The following is a 14,566-nucleotide window of genomic DNA, read 5'->3' on the forward strand; positions in this document are numbered from 1 at the left end:
TCAATTCGTTTTCACCCGCAACGCTAACCCTCAACTCACATCACAATTCACACATACCCCAGAGGGACGTTGGTGGATAGGAGTATTAATGACACATTCTTAAGTTTGTATTCCAGGCACTTGTGTAGATCGATTGGCTGAGTTTATGGTATATTTACAATCATGCGACGCCTGTTGGGATTCGAGGTAGGACAAACCTGTGTTTGTCGTAAGAGGCGACAGATTGGTTGGTTGCTTGTCGTGGTATCACAATCGCTGGATCGAAACACATGTTAACGACTTGATTGTCTGGTACGGACGCGACTATGCACAGGCCGTTGTTATATAGCTGGAATATTGCTAGGTGAAGCAATATGGGTATGCACAACGGTCGGGTATTCGACTTGAGTGAACGGATCCATCTTCTCCCACACCCTAGTGTTTCTGTTGAGAGGACTTCATTGTATTCATATAAACTGACGTCCAAAAGAAACTTTACCAACTGAAAATATAAATTTCAGACAAAGTATAAATTATTTTTCGATGAAGTCTATCTAAAACACATAACCTGAATACAACAATAGTGTAGGCAGAAAATGTTAATCGTCCGTTACATGTTTGCGAAAAAGTGAAAAACCCGTGCACAACGGACAACTGCAAATGCACGTGCGGGTAAGGGTATAAAACGATTGCAACGGCAAGTCAGACATCCACAGTGATAAAAAAAACACGAAAGAAATGCCACGACTCACAGTTGAACAACGTGAACGAGCCATGGGTATGGTACAGATGGGAGCCACCCACGCCCATATTGCACGAACCTTCGGTTGCTCCCGTGTTGCCGTTACCAACTTGATGCAACGTTACAGACAGACAGGGCGGACCGCTGACAGGCCAAGAACAGGCAGACCCAGGGTGACCACGCCCCATGATGACCGGTACTTGCGTACCTTTCACCTCCGAAATCGTTTCCTGACAGTGACATCATCGGCGACAAATGCCTTAGGTCACAGGGTTAGTCGACAGACAGTGTCCAGGAGACTCAGGGCTCATGGAATCAGGGCTTTTAGACCATACAGAGGACAGCTATTGACAGCACAACATCGTCGTCTGCGATTGAGATGGGCCCGGACTGTACGACGTTGCCAACGACGTGACTGGCAGAGGGTTGTCTTCACTGACGAAAGTCGATTCTGTATGCTTAAGGCTGATGGAAGACAACGTGTTTACCGCCGAAGGGGTGAACGAACGGCGGCGTGTTGCGTGCAGGAGGTCGTACCATATGGTGGAGGGAGTGTCATGGTGTGGGGAGGGATCTGTGGGCAGGAGAGGACACCGCTGGTCATCGTTGACGGAAACATGACAGCTCAGCGTTACATGGATAACATTCTTCGTCCAGTTGCCCTACCATTTCTCCAACAGCAGCCACGTGGTGTCATTTTTCAGCATGACAACGCTAACACTAACTTCCTCGCAGCCAACAACGTCAACGTCCTGCCGTGGCCTGCACGCTCACCCGACATGTCCCCCATAGAACACCTCTGGGACTTGATGGATGGTCGTGTTCGACAACGACCACACTCTCCAGCCAACCGGCAAGAACTGATCTTGGCCCTCCAAGAAGAATGGCGTCAAATCCCACGTGACCTCATCAGACGACTGACTTTTTCTGTGCATCGAAGAGTTTTTGCGTGTATTGAGGCATTTGGTGGTCACACACGCTACTAATGACTTGTTATTGAACGTGAGCGATTGTTTATGTACTCTGCCTATTGTCAATGATTCGGAAAGCTCGAGTTTTGTACCACACCCAACTTTGGGGGAGGGGGGTCTCTGACGTCATTCTCGGTCGCGGTATGATTGTCATTTCCAGTGTTGATTATGTTGATATATTCATCTTCTCAATACACTTTACTTCATGCATGTATGTTTTGTTGTTTTTGAGCAAGAGTGATTTCAAACTCTGGTAAACTTTCTTTTGGACGTCAGTTTATAAATGGCATCGTCTGAGCTCACTCTAAATGAGACCACTTGTGGGTTGATTTGTTGACATTTGGGCTGAAGATAAAAGTATGCATAAAATGTCAAGCAAACGTCAAACTAATGCAAAAGACATAATTTACGTATGCATATTTAATGTATTGCTATCATACTATATCGCATTAATTCAGATATCAGAGCATATTGTTTTGGCAATACGTATTTTGATAATGACTGACATTTATTAAAAGTTTATGCATTCGTACAATTACAAGGCGTAGAAAACTCGTTACAGCAAGAAACGTTCGGATCGGATTGAGTTAATGGTGTTGTACGACGCAGTCAGAAACATTCTAGCTACATCACGTGGTCTGTGAATAGTCGATTCCAAACCAGACAGACACCTGGTGTAGCGGAATGAGCATCTGCCGGGAGGGCGGAAGGTTGGGGGTTCGATCTCAATATACGAGGGTTGATTGATAGGCTCTGAGCCTCACATTGAAAGACTTGACCTAAAGACATTAACATGATTTATCTTTCAACTTAATTTTGTTTGTTTGATTGTTTGTTGTTTAATGCCGCACTCAGCAATATTCCAGCTGTATGGTCTGTAAATAATCGAGTATGGACCAGACAATCCAGTGACTGACATCATGATCATCGATCAATTGGGACCGACGACATGCATCAACCAAGTCAACGGGCCTGACCACCCGATCCCGTTAGTCGCCTCCTACGACGAGCATAGTCGCCTTTTCAACATAATCCCCTTCTACTTTGATACACATTAGCCAACGATGTTGGATCGATTAAATATCAGTTTCATAGAAGTTCTTGTTTTGTCAACAGCGTTCTCCACAGCTGCAATGACGACATCGTTGGAGTCAAAATCGGTTCCTGATAACGCTCCCTTCATCTTTGGGACCAGATGGAAGTCCGACAGAGCCAGATCAGAAGAATGAGGTGGGTGTTGAAGCAGTTCCAAGCCTCTCTCGTAGAGTGTAGCCAATGCACAGGATTTGTCGACTGGCGCATTGTCCTAATGGAAGTAGCTTACATTTTCTCAGCTTCACATTTATTTTTAATTCCATCACGTTGTTGACTCAAAAGTGCGGCATAGTTTCCTCCGTTTATTGCCTGGCCCTTTGGACATCCTAGGTATCCCAGAAAAACGGAGGCCACTAACGATCCAGCTGATGGGACAGCTTTTGGCTTCTTTGGTGGAGGGGATGTCAAATGCTTCCTCTGTATGGATGGTTGTTTGGACAGGGGTTGGAATTGATGAACCCAGGTCCAGTTCCAATGTTGCCAAGTCAGGCCGCTAGCTCATGTAAGGGTAACGTGTCTGGTTCATGCTAGTAAAGTGCCCCACATATTTTTTTCAACTGTCCCCCGACTCAAAATCTTGTTTGAAATGTGTTATTTGGTTGTTCTATAGATCAGTTCAATACTTCTTAGGTAAATTTTACTCGTATACAAGAATCAGACGTTGACCAAAGTCACTATTTAAGAAGTTCTAAATTTAATTTGGATTGTTAATTCCACAAAGTGAGTACTCTTATTGTATTAATCTCTTTCACTGAATAACTTGTAAAATAAATAGCAGCAGAGTGATTTCGTCTATATTACAAAAAAAAAGAAATAAAAGTCAAGTTGTTTAAGCATGAAATCTTCTCAATAATCAATACTTGAAATCTAATGCTGTAAGGGTTTAATAAATATAAAATACTAAACGAGCTCCCGTGTAATACCAATTTTATGAAACGAGTGAATATTTGTGGTATCTGACGAGCGAAAGCGAGTGAGACACCACATCTGTCCACGAGTTTCATAAAATTGGTTTTCCACGGGAGCGAGTTTAGTATTTTATTTATTACTTGCCTTTTATAACGTTTTTAGAATTATACTGTTGAGTATGAATAGGCTGACACTTACACGATCCACGGCATAGTCAAATTGAGTTTAACAGAATAATACTTCAAACACGTCAAAAGTTGAAACGTATGAATTTAATACCATTCAACGGTCCACCTTTAGAATTCACAAAATTATCGTAGGGCTAAGACTATCGCAACTCACATACTTTAACAGACTACCGACTGTCGTTGCGATCGCCTTGTGGAACGGGCCTTGCACCTCAAAGTTTACAATAACGTCACAATACTCGATGACGTAATTTGTGGATTTTTGTTGCAAGATCCATCGGCGAAACAATGCCATCTGACGTCAGCCTAGCAACACGGTTGCTGGGGTCATCGAGTGTGCATAAGCTCCTCTCAGTGATCTATCAACTCCACAAGCAATGTCGTTGAATAAGCCGAGGGATGTTGAGAGCTTTCAATATTTGTTGGTGAAACGTGTTTCGAGAGTACATAAGCACGCGTTTTGGTATTACACAATGTGTAATACAGCTGTATGTTTACTAAACGGATGATCTCTTCACGGGCAAGTAATAATAGTCATTAGTGTTTTTGTTTGCTATTTTCAGTGTATTGTGCAAAAATAAATAAATTCTGACCTGCAAACGAGATCATATCGTTCATGTCAAGAGTGGAATACGTAATAAAACTGGTTTGCTTGAACTTTCGTCTCTCCAAGTTTAACATTTGAATCATCATGCTCCGCATTCTGTTTAAAATTTAAAATGTAGCAACTTCAAATCTACAAATAGCATATCTCTACTTTGAAAACACAGTATCTATATCTCCTAATTAATCTCTCTATAGTCCTGGCTTTGAAGAGTGAGTGTCCCTGATGTTGAAGAATTACTGATTATTTCCCGATCTCTGTAAGTATTTGTTATTATTTCCCATGTTTCATCACTTGTGTTGCATGGCGTTTCATACTTGCCAACGAAAGCACTCCATCAAAGGTGTTATATCATGATAGTTTCTCCAATGTACCGCCTTTGTTATTGTATAATGATTTACCTCTCGCCCTAGTCCAGTCAAAGATGTTGTATAATGATTTACCTCTCGCCCTTGTCCAGTCGAAGATGTTGTATAATGATTTACCTCTCGCCCTAGTCCAGTCAAAGATGTTGTATAATGATTTACCTCTCGCCCTAGTCCAGTCAAAATTGTTGTATAATGATTTACCCCTCAAACCCTAGTCCAGTCAAAGATGTTGTATAAAGATTTACCTCTAGCCCTAGTCCAGTCAAAAGTGTTGTATAAAGATTTACGTCTCGTCCTTGTACAAAGATGTTAAATGATTTGCATCTCGCCCTAGTCCAGTCAAAGATGTTGTAAACTGATTAACCTCTAGCCTAGTCCAGTCAAAGATGTTGTATAATGATTTACCTCTAGCCCTAGTCCTGTCTAAGATGTTGTATAATGATTTACCTCTAGCCCTAGTCCAGTCAAAAATGTTGTATAATGATTTACCTCCAAGCAGATTTCTGTTTCATCATATAGTGAATCAAGGTTTCATAATATATATATATATATATATATATATAACAAAGCACCCGTAAAATATTACTTAGATGTCTACTCAGTTCGCATGATGCCTAAAAACCCAGAGACCACGCTGCTGGTTTCAAATATGATGTGTACTTTCTGGTTGATCTTGGATATCGTATAACCTGGGTTTACACAGTGAACCAGACTTGCATGTTTTCACTCGCTGTTGTTAACATGAGAGCCGTCTCTACACTATGTGAGTGTTCAGCTTTTGGATATAAACTCTGTGTTCTCACGTTGGCAGTGGTGACAGTGATCACTTCAAACCGTGTAGGGTTTATTTGTGGGTGTTCTTATTGTCTATTTGTTCTGGTTTTGATATTACAGTGTTTGTATCCGGCCTTGCATGAGGTACATTTCATACCAGAGCGTGATGTGTGAGTGTCTGTAAATGTAGGTGCATGGAGTGCCTTGTATTACCGAGTGTAGTTTTGGAGTGTCTATAACTGTAGAAGAAAATGGGATGAATTATATAACTGGGCGTAGTGTCGGAGCGTCTGTAAATGTAGGTGCATGAATGCCCTATTCATTTCTCAGAATATTCTAAGTTCTCTCATCTAGTCCGTCAAGATCCGGGTTAGAATTGGTCTTCAGCAACCCATGCTTGTCGTAAGAGAAAACTAACAGGATCTGGTGGACAGGCTTGCTGACGTGGTTGATGTATCTCATCGTACCCCAATTGTGATGATCGATGCTCATGATGTTAGTTAATCACTGGACCGCCTGCTCCAGATTTGATTATTTACAGACCGTCGCCAAATAGCTTGAGTGTTGCTGATGCCCCGTTATACAAAGCGGCGCTGTATTCGATATCACACGTCCTTCTTGCCGTCTTGGTTTGATCACCTGCATAGATTGAGTCTGTATTGGCATCCATGGTTGATAATTATTCGCATGTGTAATGGGAACGTATGTCGGTCAGGCCGGTGGGAATATCGACCAGACTTGGGCCATGTAGTTAACAATGTCCATTAAGCTAGCTAATCCTGTTGCAAAGAGTACTCAATCTTCATGCCAGCTCCATTCTAAAACAACATCACTGTCCAAGTTGATATGGAAACACATTCAATAAATGGCAATTAACTTCATACTAAAACATTGTTTAATACACAATTTACACTTATGTGCAAACAACACGAAAAATATGACTGATTGTACATCACATCAATACAACATGGACATATCTCAATCTCCATAATATTAGAAATAAAACTGTCAGTAAACTAGGGTATAAATATTCATAATCCATTTATCACATGGAACATATCAGATCAGATATCATAAATACTACTGACATAGTAAGGGCAAGTTTATCACTTGTTTATTGGGGTTGATCCCGTTCCTGGTAGTAGTGAATAGCAAGCATGACTTTTGACACCGACATAACTCAAACTGGCTTTGTAAGACATGGAGTGTAGAAGCCGCCATGAATATTATGGTCTAAAATACATACTTCCTAATTGCTAAGCACTGTCAAAACCAAGTACACGTTCAATATACATAGTCCTTCTAAATAGATACATCTGGACCACTGCAATCTACAAGACTTCAATGGAACTGAATCGCTGACAGCATTGAACAAGCGACAATGGAGACAAATGAGTACAACAAAATTGTTTAGAATCACCCGTCTTTCGATATGATCACCTCTACGGTTAATAACTGAGGTATATAATTAATGTAGAGACGACATTCACGATATCAATGCCTGATAGAGGACGACAATTTGATAATCTGGAGGTGTGGGATTCTTTTAACAAACATAATTTGTTCATTATGCCGGAAAAAAAGTACCCGGGTTCTACACACCAAAAACTACTTCACCTGACATACTGGATGTTTTACAATATTTTGTTGTGGATGCAGAAAGATTGGTTGGTCCCTCCTTTCAGAGAACACGTGATATGTCTTTGAACAAAGACTGAAAATGTTCAAATGGTTGTTCCTTAATTAAACCCATGTCTTAAAACATATTTGGCTATGTTCCCCTGTTCCCCAAAGAAGCTGTTCTTGGTAGACGTTGGTCGATACTGTAGACATTGGAATGTTGTTCAATGAACGCATACGCGACAAAATATTACATTCCATTCCATTTCCGACTATAGAGAAATAAACTCAAAATAGGTTTGAGTAAACGAAATTACATCTCGGAATTAAACAGAAAATAGCATTTCTTTCAAACGAACGAACGAACCCACAGTTATTAATTGTTCAAGTAAACGTCAAATAACAACAATTCATTCAGCACGAATACACTTAACTGCTATATTACTCTTACCGAGAGAGTTAATCGCTCCAGAAAACAGGATATTGTATAACAGTGCTCGTTCAGATACACAACGTAAGATGAGATCGTTTGAAAGAATTGTCATTTCGCGTTCAATCTCCAGAGTGTGTGTTCCTGTAAGTCATATCAAACTCGGGCAGACATGCCCATAGTGTATCATGATCCTGATACATGAAGGTATCGTTGGTTAAATTCCTACAAAATGTCTTTGGATTCAAGCAAGCAGTCTAACAGAATACACTCTTAAAAAATTGTCAGCTTTAAAACATATAAATATATGGCTGCTTCCTTCATCTCTTTCCTAATGTTCACATTCTATAACCAACACTTCATGTTCCCCATCCTGGTTGTGATGGTTCTGGGTGACCAGAATATCCGTTGGCACGTCACACGAGTTGTCAATATCTGTGGTATGTACGGTAGGAGACACAAACACACTGTCACAGTCCACAGCCTTGCTTCCTGACAGAGTAAAGACTTCATCGTTATTCTCCACCACCTCCTCATTAACTCCAGGTTCTGATGTCATACTCCCCCACTTCTCGCTCTCCTTGGGGTAGATCTTGCAATGGCGCAGAGACAGAAGAGACGTATTTTCAACTTTGCCGGTATCCGAGACGTCTGAAGATGTCGACATCCTCACTGGTCCCGCATCCCCATCTGTGTCGGAAAACCTAACGCCTCTTCGGACAGGTGGAACATTGGGCACCTCTGTGTGTTTTTTGAGGACTGGTTTGGAAGGCTCTGTTTGGAGGGCGTGAAGGCCCGCCTCCCGCCTGTGTATCAGAGTCACTTCGTTGGGTCTTAGGATTGAAAATAACATAGGACATCTTTTCCAGCAGAATGCCTTTGGGTCATCTGGGAAGCATATTTGAACACATGGTTTGATACTTATCATGTCCGTGAGGAAGCTGCCTGCAGCAAAGAAGATGATAGATACTGCGAGAAGAACAGGCCCAAGGACAGGAAAGGAGGCCGGGACGTCTTGAGCGTTTTCTTTGATATTGGCAACTATGAGAATGATGGATCCAGCAATAGCTAGTGGGATTCCCAATGTAAAGATGCAGGCACCCACACCCTTCCGGATCTGGGCACGCTGGCCCCTCTCGGTATTCCTCTGCCGTCGTCGTCGGTGCAACTCTGAACGCTGGTGTTTCTCCTTTCCCATCTCATGGCAAACTACTGACGTCCTTTCCGCTCAGAAGACGCGGCTTCAGGGGAGTCAATGGCCGTCACCTGGAACAAGAGTACACAATAATATCAATGACTCTCGTCAATGTGTTCTCACTGTGAACAGAAATCAGCCCTAATGTGAGCCTGCATACATGATGTAAACTGTTTACATATATGACCCAATATTTCTTCATATGAACAAAATCTATTCACTGAAAATGACAATACTAGCGTCATAAAGTACTATTCTTTGAGACAGTTGTTAAGTGATTATTAAGGCACGTGTATTATTGTGTATGTTATCACATCGCATTACATACCGTCTCATTAGGGGCTGCTTGTGTGTGGTATCCTCAAATGTGCAGTATTAAAACAGAGAGGTTTCACACAAAGGATGACCTATTTATACCACACACACGTGATACAAATGTAATTCCTTGCGACTGTTTACCACTAGAACGTCCTTGCATTGAGACTCGTGAGTTTCTAACCGCGTCACCAGTTTCCTTCACCTCACCACGCCTCCAGCGAGCTATAGTATAACACTTGACCTTACTATACACGCGCTATGTATAAATAGCACGCAAGACGCAATATAATATAATGCACACAAAACAGTGCCTGTGTACATACATCGCGGCGTCGCGACAACACTTCAGACGTTCACATTATCAATTCAGATCAGTTTCGGCTTCATCATAAATACACAATGATAAAAGCAAACTTACAGGTACCATCACGGCATTGTTATAAAAAAGGGGGTCAATATTTACGTCGTGGTCGATTATTACAATATTTGCTCGTATGAATGTAAACTGCCATGTTCAGTCCTGCCGTCGGGGAAAGGCCATGCACTTGATCAGCCAGGCCAGTTGTCGGTGTGATCAATTGTGGACGTTGTAGTTGTTGTTAAAATCCAGTCATCAGAATTCCAGCTGTATGACAGCGGCTTGTAAATAATCGAACCTGGGCAAGACAAACCAGGGATTGATATTGTGAACACCATCGTGTTCCGAAAGTTTACCTCCTGAGAGTTTCTAGGGCTTAATTCGGTCCTGTCCGTAAATAAGCACAGGTTGTACGTGGTGTCTGGAAATACGTTGTTTCAAATACGCCTCTGCGTAATTACCCAGCAGGTAAACGGTAGGACGAGATGGTAATGACTGTAACCTTCTAGTGCCTCACATGCACCGGGAGCTGAGAATAACATGTTAGTGCACACTGTTCCAGTTATCATAACGTCGCGCCATGGGCAATCACTTGGTAAATGGAAGGACGCATTATCGTCTGTCTGTCTGTGCGTGCGTGTGTACCCTGAAACCCCATATAAACATAAAAAAAACATGGACATATTGATGTCAGAGCATAATCACCCCTTTGGTCCCTTCTTGCTAATGACATGGCGTCGTGCTGAGGCACGCAGACGTCACAAAGCACACATAAATAGCTGTCATTATCCGATGATTATTGCATAGGCATTATCAAATTCCATAGGGAGTTCTATTCAAATGTTTACAGTGCATTCACAAACACAATGAAATAATTTGATTGTATATTTGTTAGATGTCACAGATTTATCAGTAAATTCAGTCAATAGTGTTTCTGCTAACGGGGTAATACGATAGATTATTTGAGATAGTACCTTCAGTGTGCAGAATGATCCAGAGAAACAGCCGTATATGGAGCATACAGTATACATTATTAATAAGCAGTATCATAGACCGTTAATCTGATATTCATAGCCCTTGTTGACATAGATGCATACAGATGCTATTACAACTGATATACAGTTTGCAAGACAAAACGATTGCATACGACAAACTCCCCGTCCATAAGGTTTTGTTCGTTTGTTGTATAACGCCGCACTCCGCAATATTCCAGCTATATGACGGCGGTCAGTAAATAATTGAATCTGGACCAGATAATCCAATTATTTATATTACGAGCATCGGTCCACGCAATTTGGATACATGTATCAAGTCAGCGAGCCTGACAACCCGATCCCGTTAGTCGCTTCTTACGACAAGCATAGTCGCCTGTTATGACAAGCATGTGTTGCTGAAGACCTATTCTACCCCGGTTCTTCACAGATCCCGTCCATAAGGTAACCATGTAACTGAACTCTAAACAATGCATTTTGTTCATTATTAATTAAACAGCAGATATTGCACACGAAATAAATACGAAGACAAAACATATAGGATATTTGACACATTTTGTCAAAATATATATATAGCTCAGTGCGTGATATTGACACTGTTATTAGGTCACCCAGTGAGATAAACATGTTATTTGACAAGATAATCAAATCATAATGGGAGTTATCTTTTGTTTGTTTTTGTTTTGTTTTTGTTGTTGTTGTTTGTTTTTTCTTTGTGTATTTCAGGATTTATTACCACTTATACAAGCCACGAATCGATAATTTGCCCTTACATGTCTACGTGGCCAGTGGTTAATTGGGCTTCGTCTGTTCTGTTTGTTAAAACCTGGCTTTCATTTACGTGGAAGGGGAAAGAAGAACAGGAGAAATATAAGACTGGTGGAAGAGTAAGAAAATGATAATGGTAGATCAGGGAGTGATATCTTGTGTCACACAGTTATTGATTTCCTCAAAGATCGGCTTGTCGCCAAACAATGTATCCCTTTTGGACATACTGAACTGAACTTCACCATATACGGTAAATCTGGAACGTTTTACGAGCAGAAAGTACTGCGAAAACTGCGAGAGTTTTTCATGACACAGATATTTTTTGCAAACTAACAAGAAACAAAAGACTTGCATATTTTTTAAATCACTTCCAAGCGTTGTCATGCTACATGAATAAAAATCAATCCCTCATACCCTGTGTTTTCCCTAATTACACACTGCCACTTAGTGCCAGTAGTCTAATTAGTCTAACTTCACTTATCTGTCACAACTCGTCACGTTGTTGACATAGCACAGAGTAACTCAGACATACACCTGTCTATTCTGTTAGATAAACACGCTTCTCCAACCTCCCTTGTCAACAAGACATGCATCTATAGTTTCAAAATCACTGACTGACACTGAGTTACAATTTAGTCGTACGGCTTCCTAATAAATATGTCACTTGTAAAAGTAGTTTGATATTTGGTAATCTTAACAGGATGTTGTAAAACTTTCCAGACGTAGTAAAGGCTATTGTTAGCCATTCGCAGTAATATTGTGGCGCAAAGTTTTTTCAGATTTATATACCTTTCTAATTATTTTTTTTTACCTCATGATACTTAACAGAAGTTCAAAACTTAAATCAGATTCTATACACTAACATCTATATGGGTATTGTTTTGTGACTGCATATAAGTGATTTAATGGCAAACTATATCAAGAACGGTCGATCTACAACCTAAATCAATAACTACTTTTGGATGGATTTGAACCATTTTACAAATCGCTGTATTAATTCCTGTACTATTAATGCAAGTGAAGAAAATGTGTTCTAATGTTTCAGGTTTATTTTCACAGAAAGTACATGAACTGTCATCACGACAGCCCATTTTGTGTAGAAACGAATTTGTACTAATACTCTCTTAAATAGAAAGGTGTACGTTTTATTGTTAACTGTTGCTTCTTGATTCAATTCAAAGTATCTGGATAACAGTTCAGTTGTTACTGAGTTTTCTAATTTTATTTCTCAATTTGAACTTTAGTAGTTTAGATTTGAATTGTTCTTTTTCTGAACAGTTTATAGACACATATACAGTCGTCTGTGTCGCAAACGGTCTCATTGGTTATATAAACAATTATGTTTCTATGGGGAAAATTAACAGATTTGGCAAGTCACGCCATTCAACAATCTCTTTTCATGTGTTTACAAAAAGTAACTTTATCTATCCTTTTGAGTCCTCCTTCGCTGTAATCATTCGATAACATATTACATATAGACCCTCTAGACCCAATAAACTGAACAAATAGTGTTCGGCCGTTCAAAGTAGTTACTATTTGGGTCATGCAGCGCTGTAAATAGATGCGTGAACGATCTCTATTACCTTGAGAAAAGGACCTTTGATATCAGGCTTTAAAAATTAATATCATACATTTTCCTGAACGTTTCATGTTATTGATCAGATAAGTATGTTATTTGGAAAATAAAAACGTCAGAAGTCAATTGTTGTAGCTATTATAATCTAAGTGAAATATAATTGCTCACATTAATACCATATGCAGGTTGCAAACCAATCTCATGAAAATCAGATCTAAGTTCTCTGAATTTATTCAGATTGGTTTCAAACGATTTCTTTAATCCCAAACACTAACTGGTCACATCAACAAATAAACAATAATATCCCGACTAAGATGATCGATCCCTGCCTGAACTGATGGACATACATGAAGTATCCAAGATACTTATAGTCGTTTGCCAATCGCCATGGGTGGCAGAAACACGCATATGACGTAACGGAGCTTATATTCAGTGGCGATTTGCGTTAATCAAAATAATACCTATCACCAGTCATCGTCGCTATAGCAATGCTGACAAACAATAACAACGGCCCTGATTTAACCTGTTTTAAATATCGCTGACATCACGGCTTAAAAGGATACGGTTGAGTAGTCATGCTGTGAAAAGAGAGTTGATAGGAAAACAATCCTGATCGTGACATTCTGTCAATACACGGACAGTGAAATAGCAGCCCTGTGAAGACAGCACTATATACACATCATGACTCAGCACAGTGGTTGGAAGAAAGCAGTGTCCGCGTAACACTTAAACTGAGAGCCATATTTGTGACTTGGGCTATGTTTTATGTTATGTTACAATACATATATACCGCAAGTATCCAGGTACTACTATCAGCTGAAATGCGGTTTTTATTTGTCCCCCGACCAGTGGGTCCGTTTGCATTCCAGATATATTCTCAACACCCTGGGGAGTACACAACCCAAGCTGCCTACGGGCGCTAGAGGGTTTTCACATCCTCCTCACATATCGGGTACCCGTTCGGGACGAGTGGTTTCTTTTGAATGCAAAGGGTGTATGAACTGTACACTAGGGGTAGTGACAACACTGTAAAGACCTGTAAACATTGCTGATCCCAAGGCTGAATAACAACCCGGTCACTAGCGAGATACGATCTCACGCCGTATCTTAAGAACACAGGTTCACACTCAGTTCACAAATCAACACATCCTAATATATACAAGCAGACATAAGTGTAAGTAACACACTTTTCCCGAATCTTACTTTACATGTTTAGTGTGTATCGTCTCTACCCGTCGCACTTACCACATTGACTGCCTGTGCGTGTCCCCAACATGGCGTATTGCAGGCCAGAATCCTCGACTGATTACTATTGATTATTAGTTGTGCTGGTACGGGTTGTGTGGTACACTATACGAATATTATCCAGGGTATATGTGGGTCAGGTTCGCGTGTGGTCATGGGTACGACCGACCACCGACCTCTACTGTAAGAACGCGGGTCAACAATACGCGAAGATAAAAACGTCTGCATTACGCGCTCCGTCTTATCACGTGACGCGAATGAACGACGTCGCGCCTGACTCGTCACGCTCTGAATGGGGTGAGTTGGGTGGGGTATAAGTGCTCGAGTGTAACCGACACACAATACCAACCGTAGTCATACAAAAATATCGTATGCCATAATGGTAGCTTAACTTCGAGTAAAAGCATGCATACAAATGAAACTAAGGCATTAAA

At 40.7% G+C, this 14,566-nt stretch overlaps 1 protein-coding gene across 2 annotated transcripts; it reads right to left on the reverse strand.

Annotated features, from left to right (window-relative positions):
- Positions 1-6,903: 6,903 nt before the first annotated feature.
- On the reverse strand, positions 6,904-14,338 carry LOC139469641 (uncharacterized). Of its 2 annotated transcripts, none has more exons than XM_071251868.1 (2): positions 14,133-14,338; positions 6,904-8,946 (listed from the first exon to the last, which is right to left on the reverse strand). In XM_071251868.1, the coding sequence occupies exon 2, from the start codon at positions 8,876-8,878 to the stop codon at positions 8,012-8,014; it is 867 nt and encodes a 288-aa protein (XP_071107969.1). In that variant the 5' UTR covers positions 8,879-8,946; positions 14,133-14,338; the 3' UTR covers positions 6,904-8,011. The 2 variants fall into 2 exon arrangements, with proteins under 2 accessions (XP_071107969.1, XP_071107970.1); XM_071251869.1 differs by lacking the exon at positions 14,133-14,338 and adding an exon at positions 9,204-9,337.
- Positions 14,339-14,566: the final 228 nt, after the last annotated feature.

The sequence above is a fragment of the Haliotis cracherodii genome, unplaced genomic scaffold (assembly GCF_022045235.1).
Source record: "Haliotis cracherodii isolate W230 unplaced genomic scaffold, xgHalCrac1.p SCAF_2, whole genome shotgun sequence".
Lineage (NCBI taxonomy): Eukaryota > Metazoa > Mollusca > Gastropoda > Lepetellida > Haliotidae > Haliotis > Haliotis cracherodii.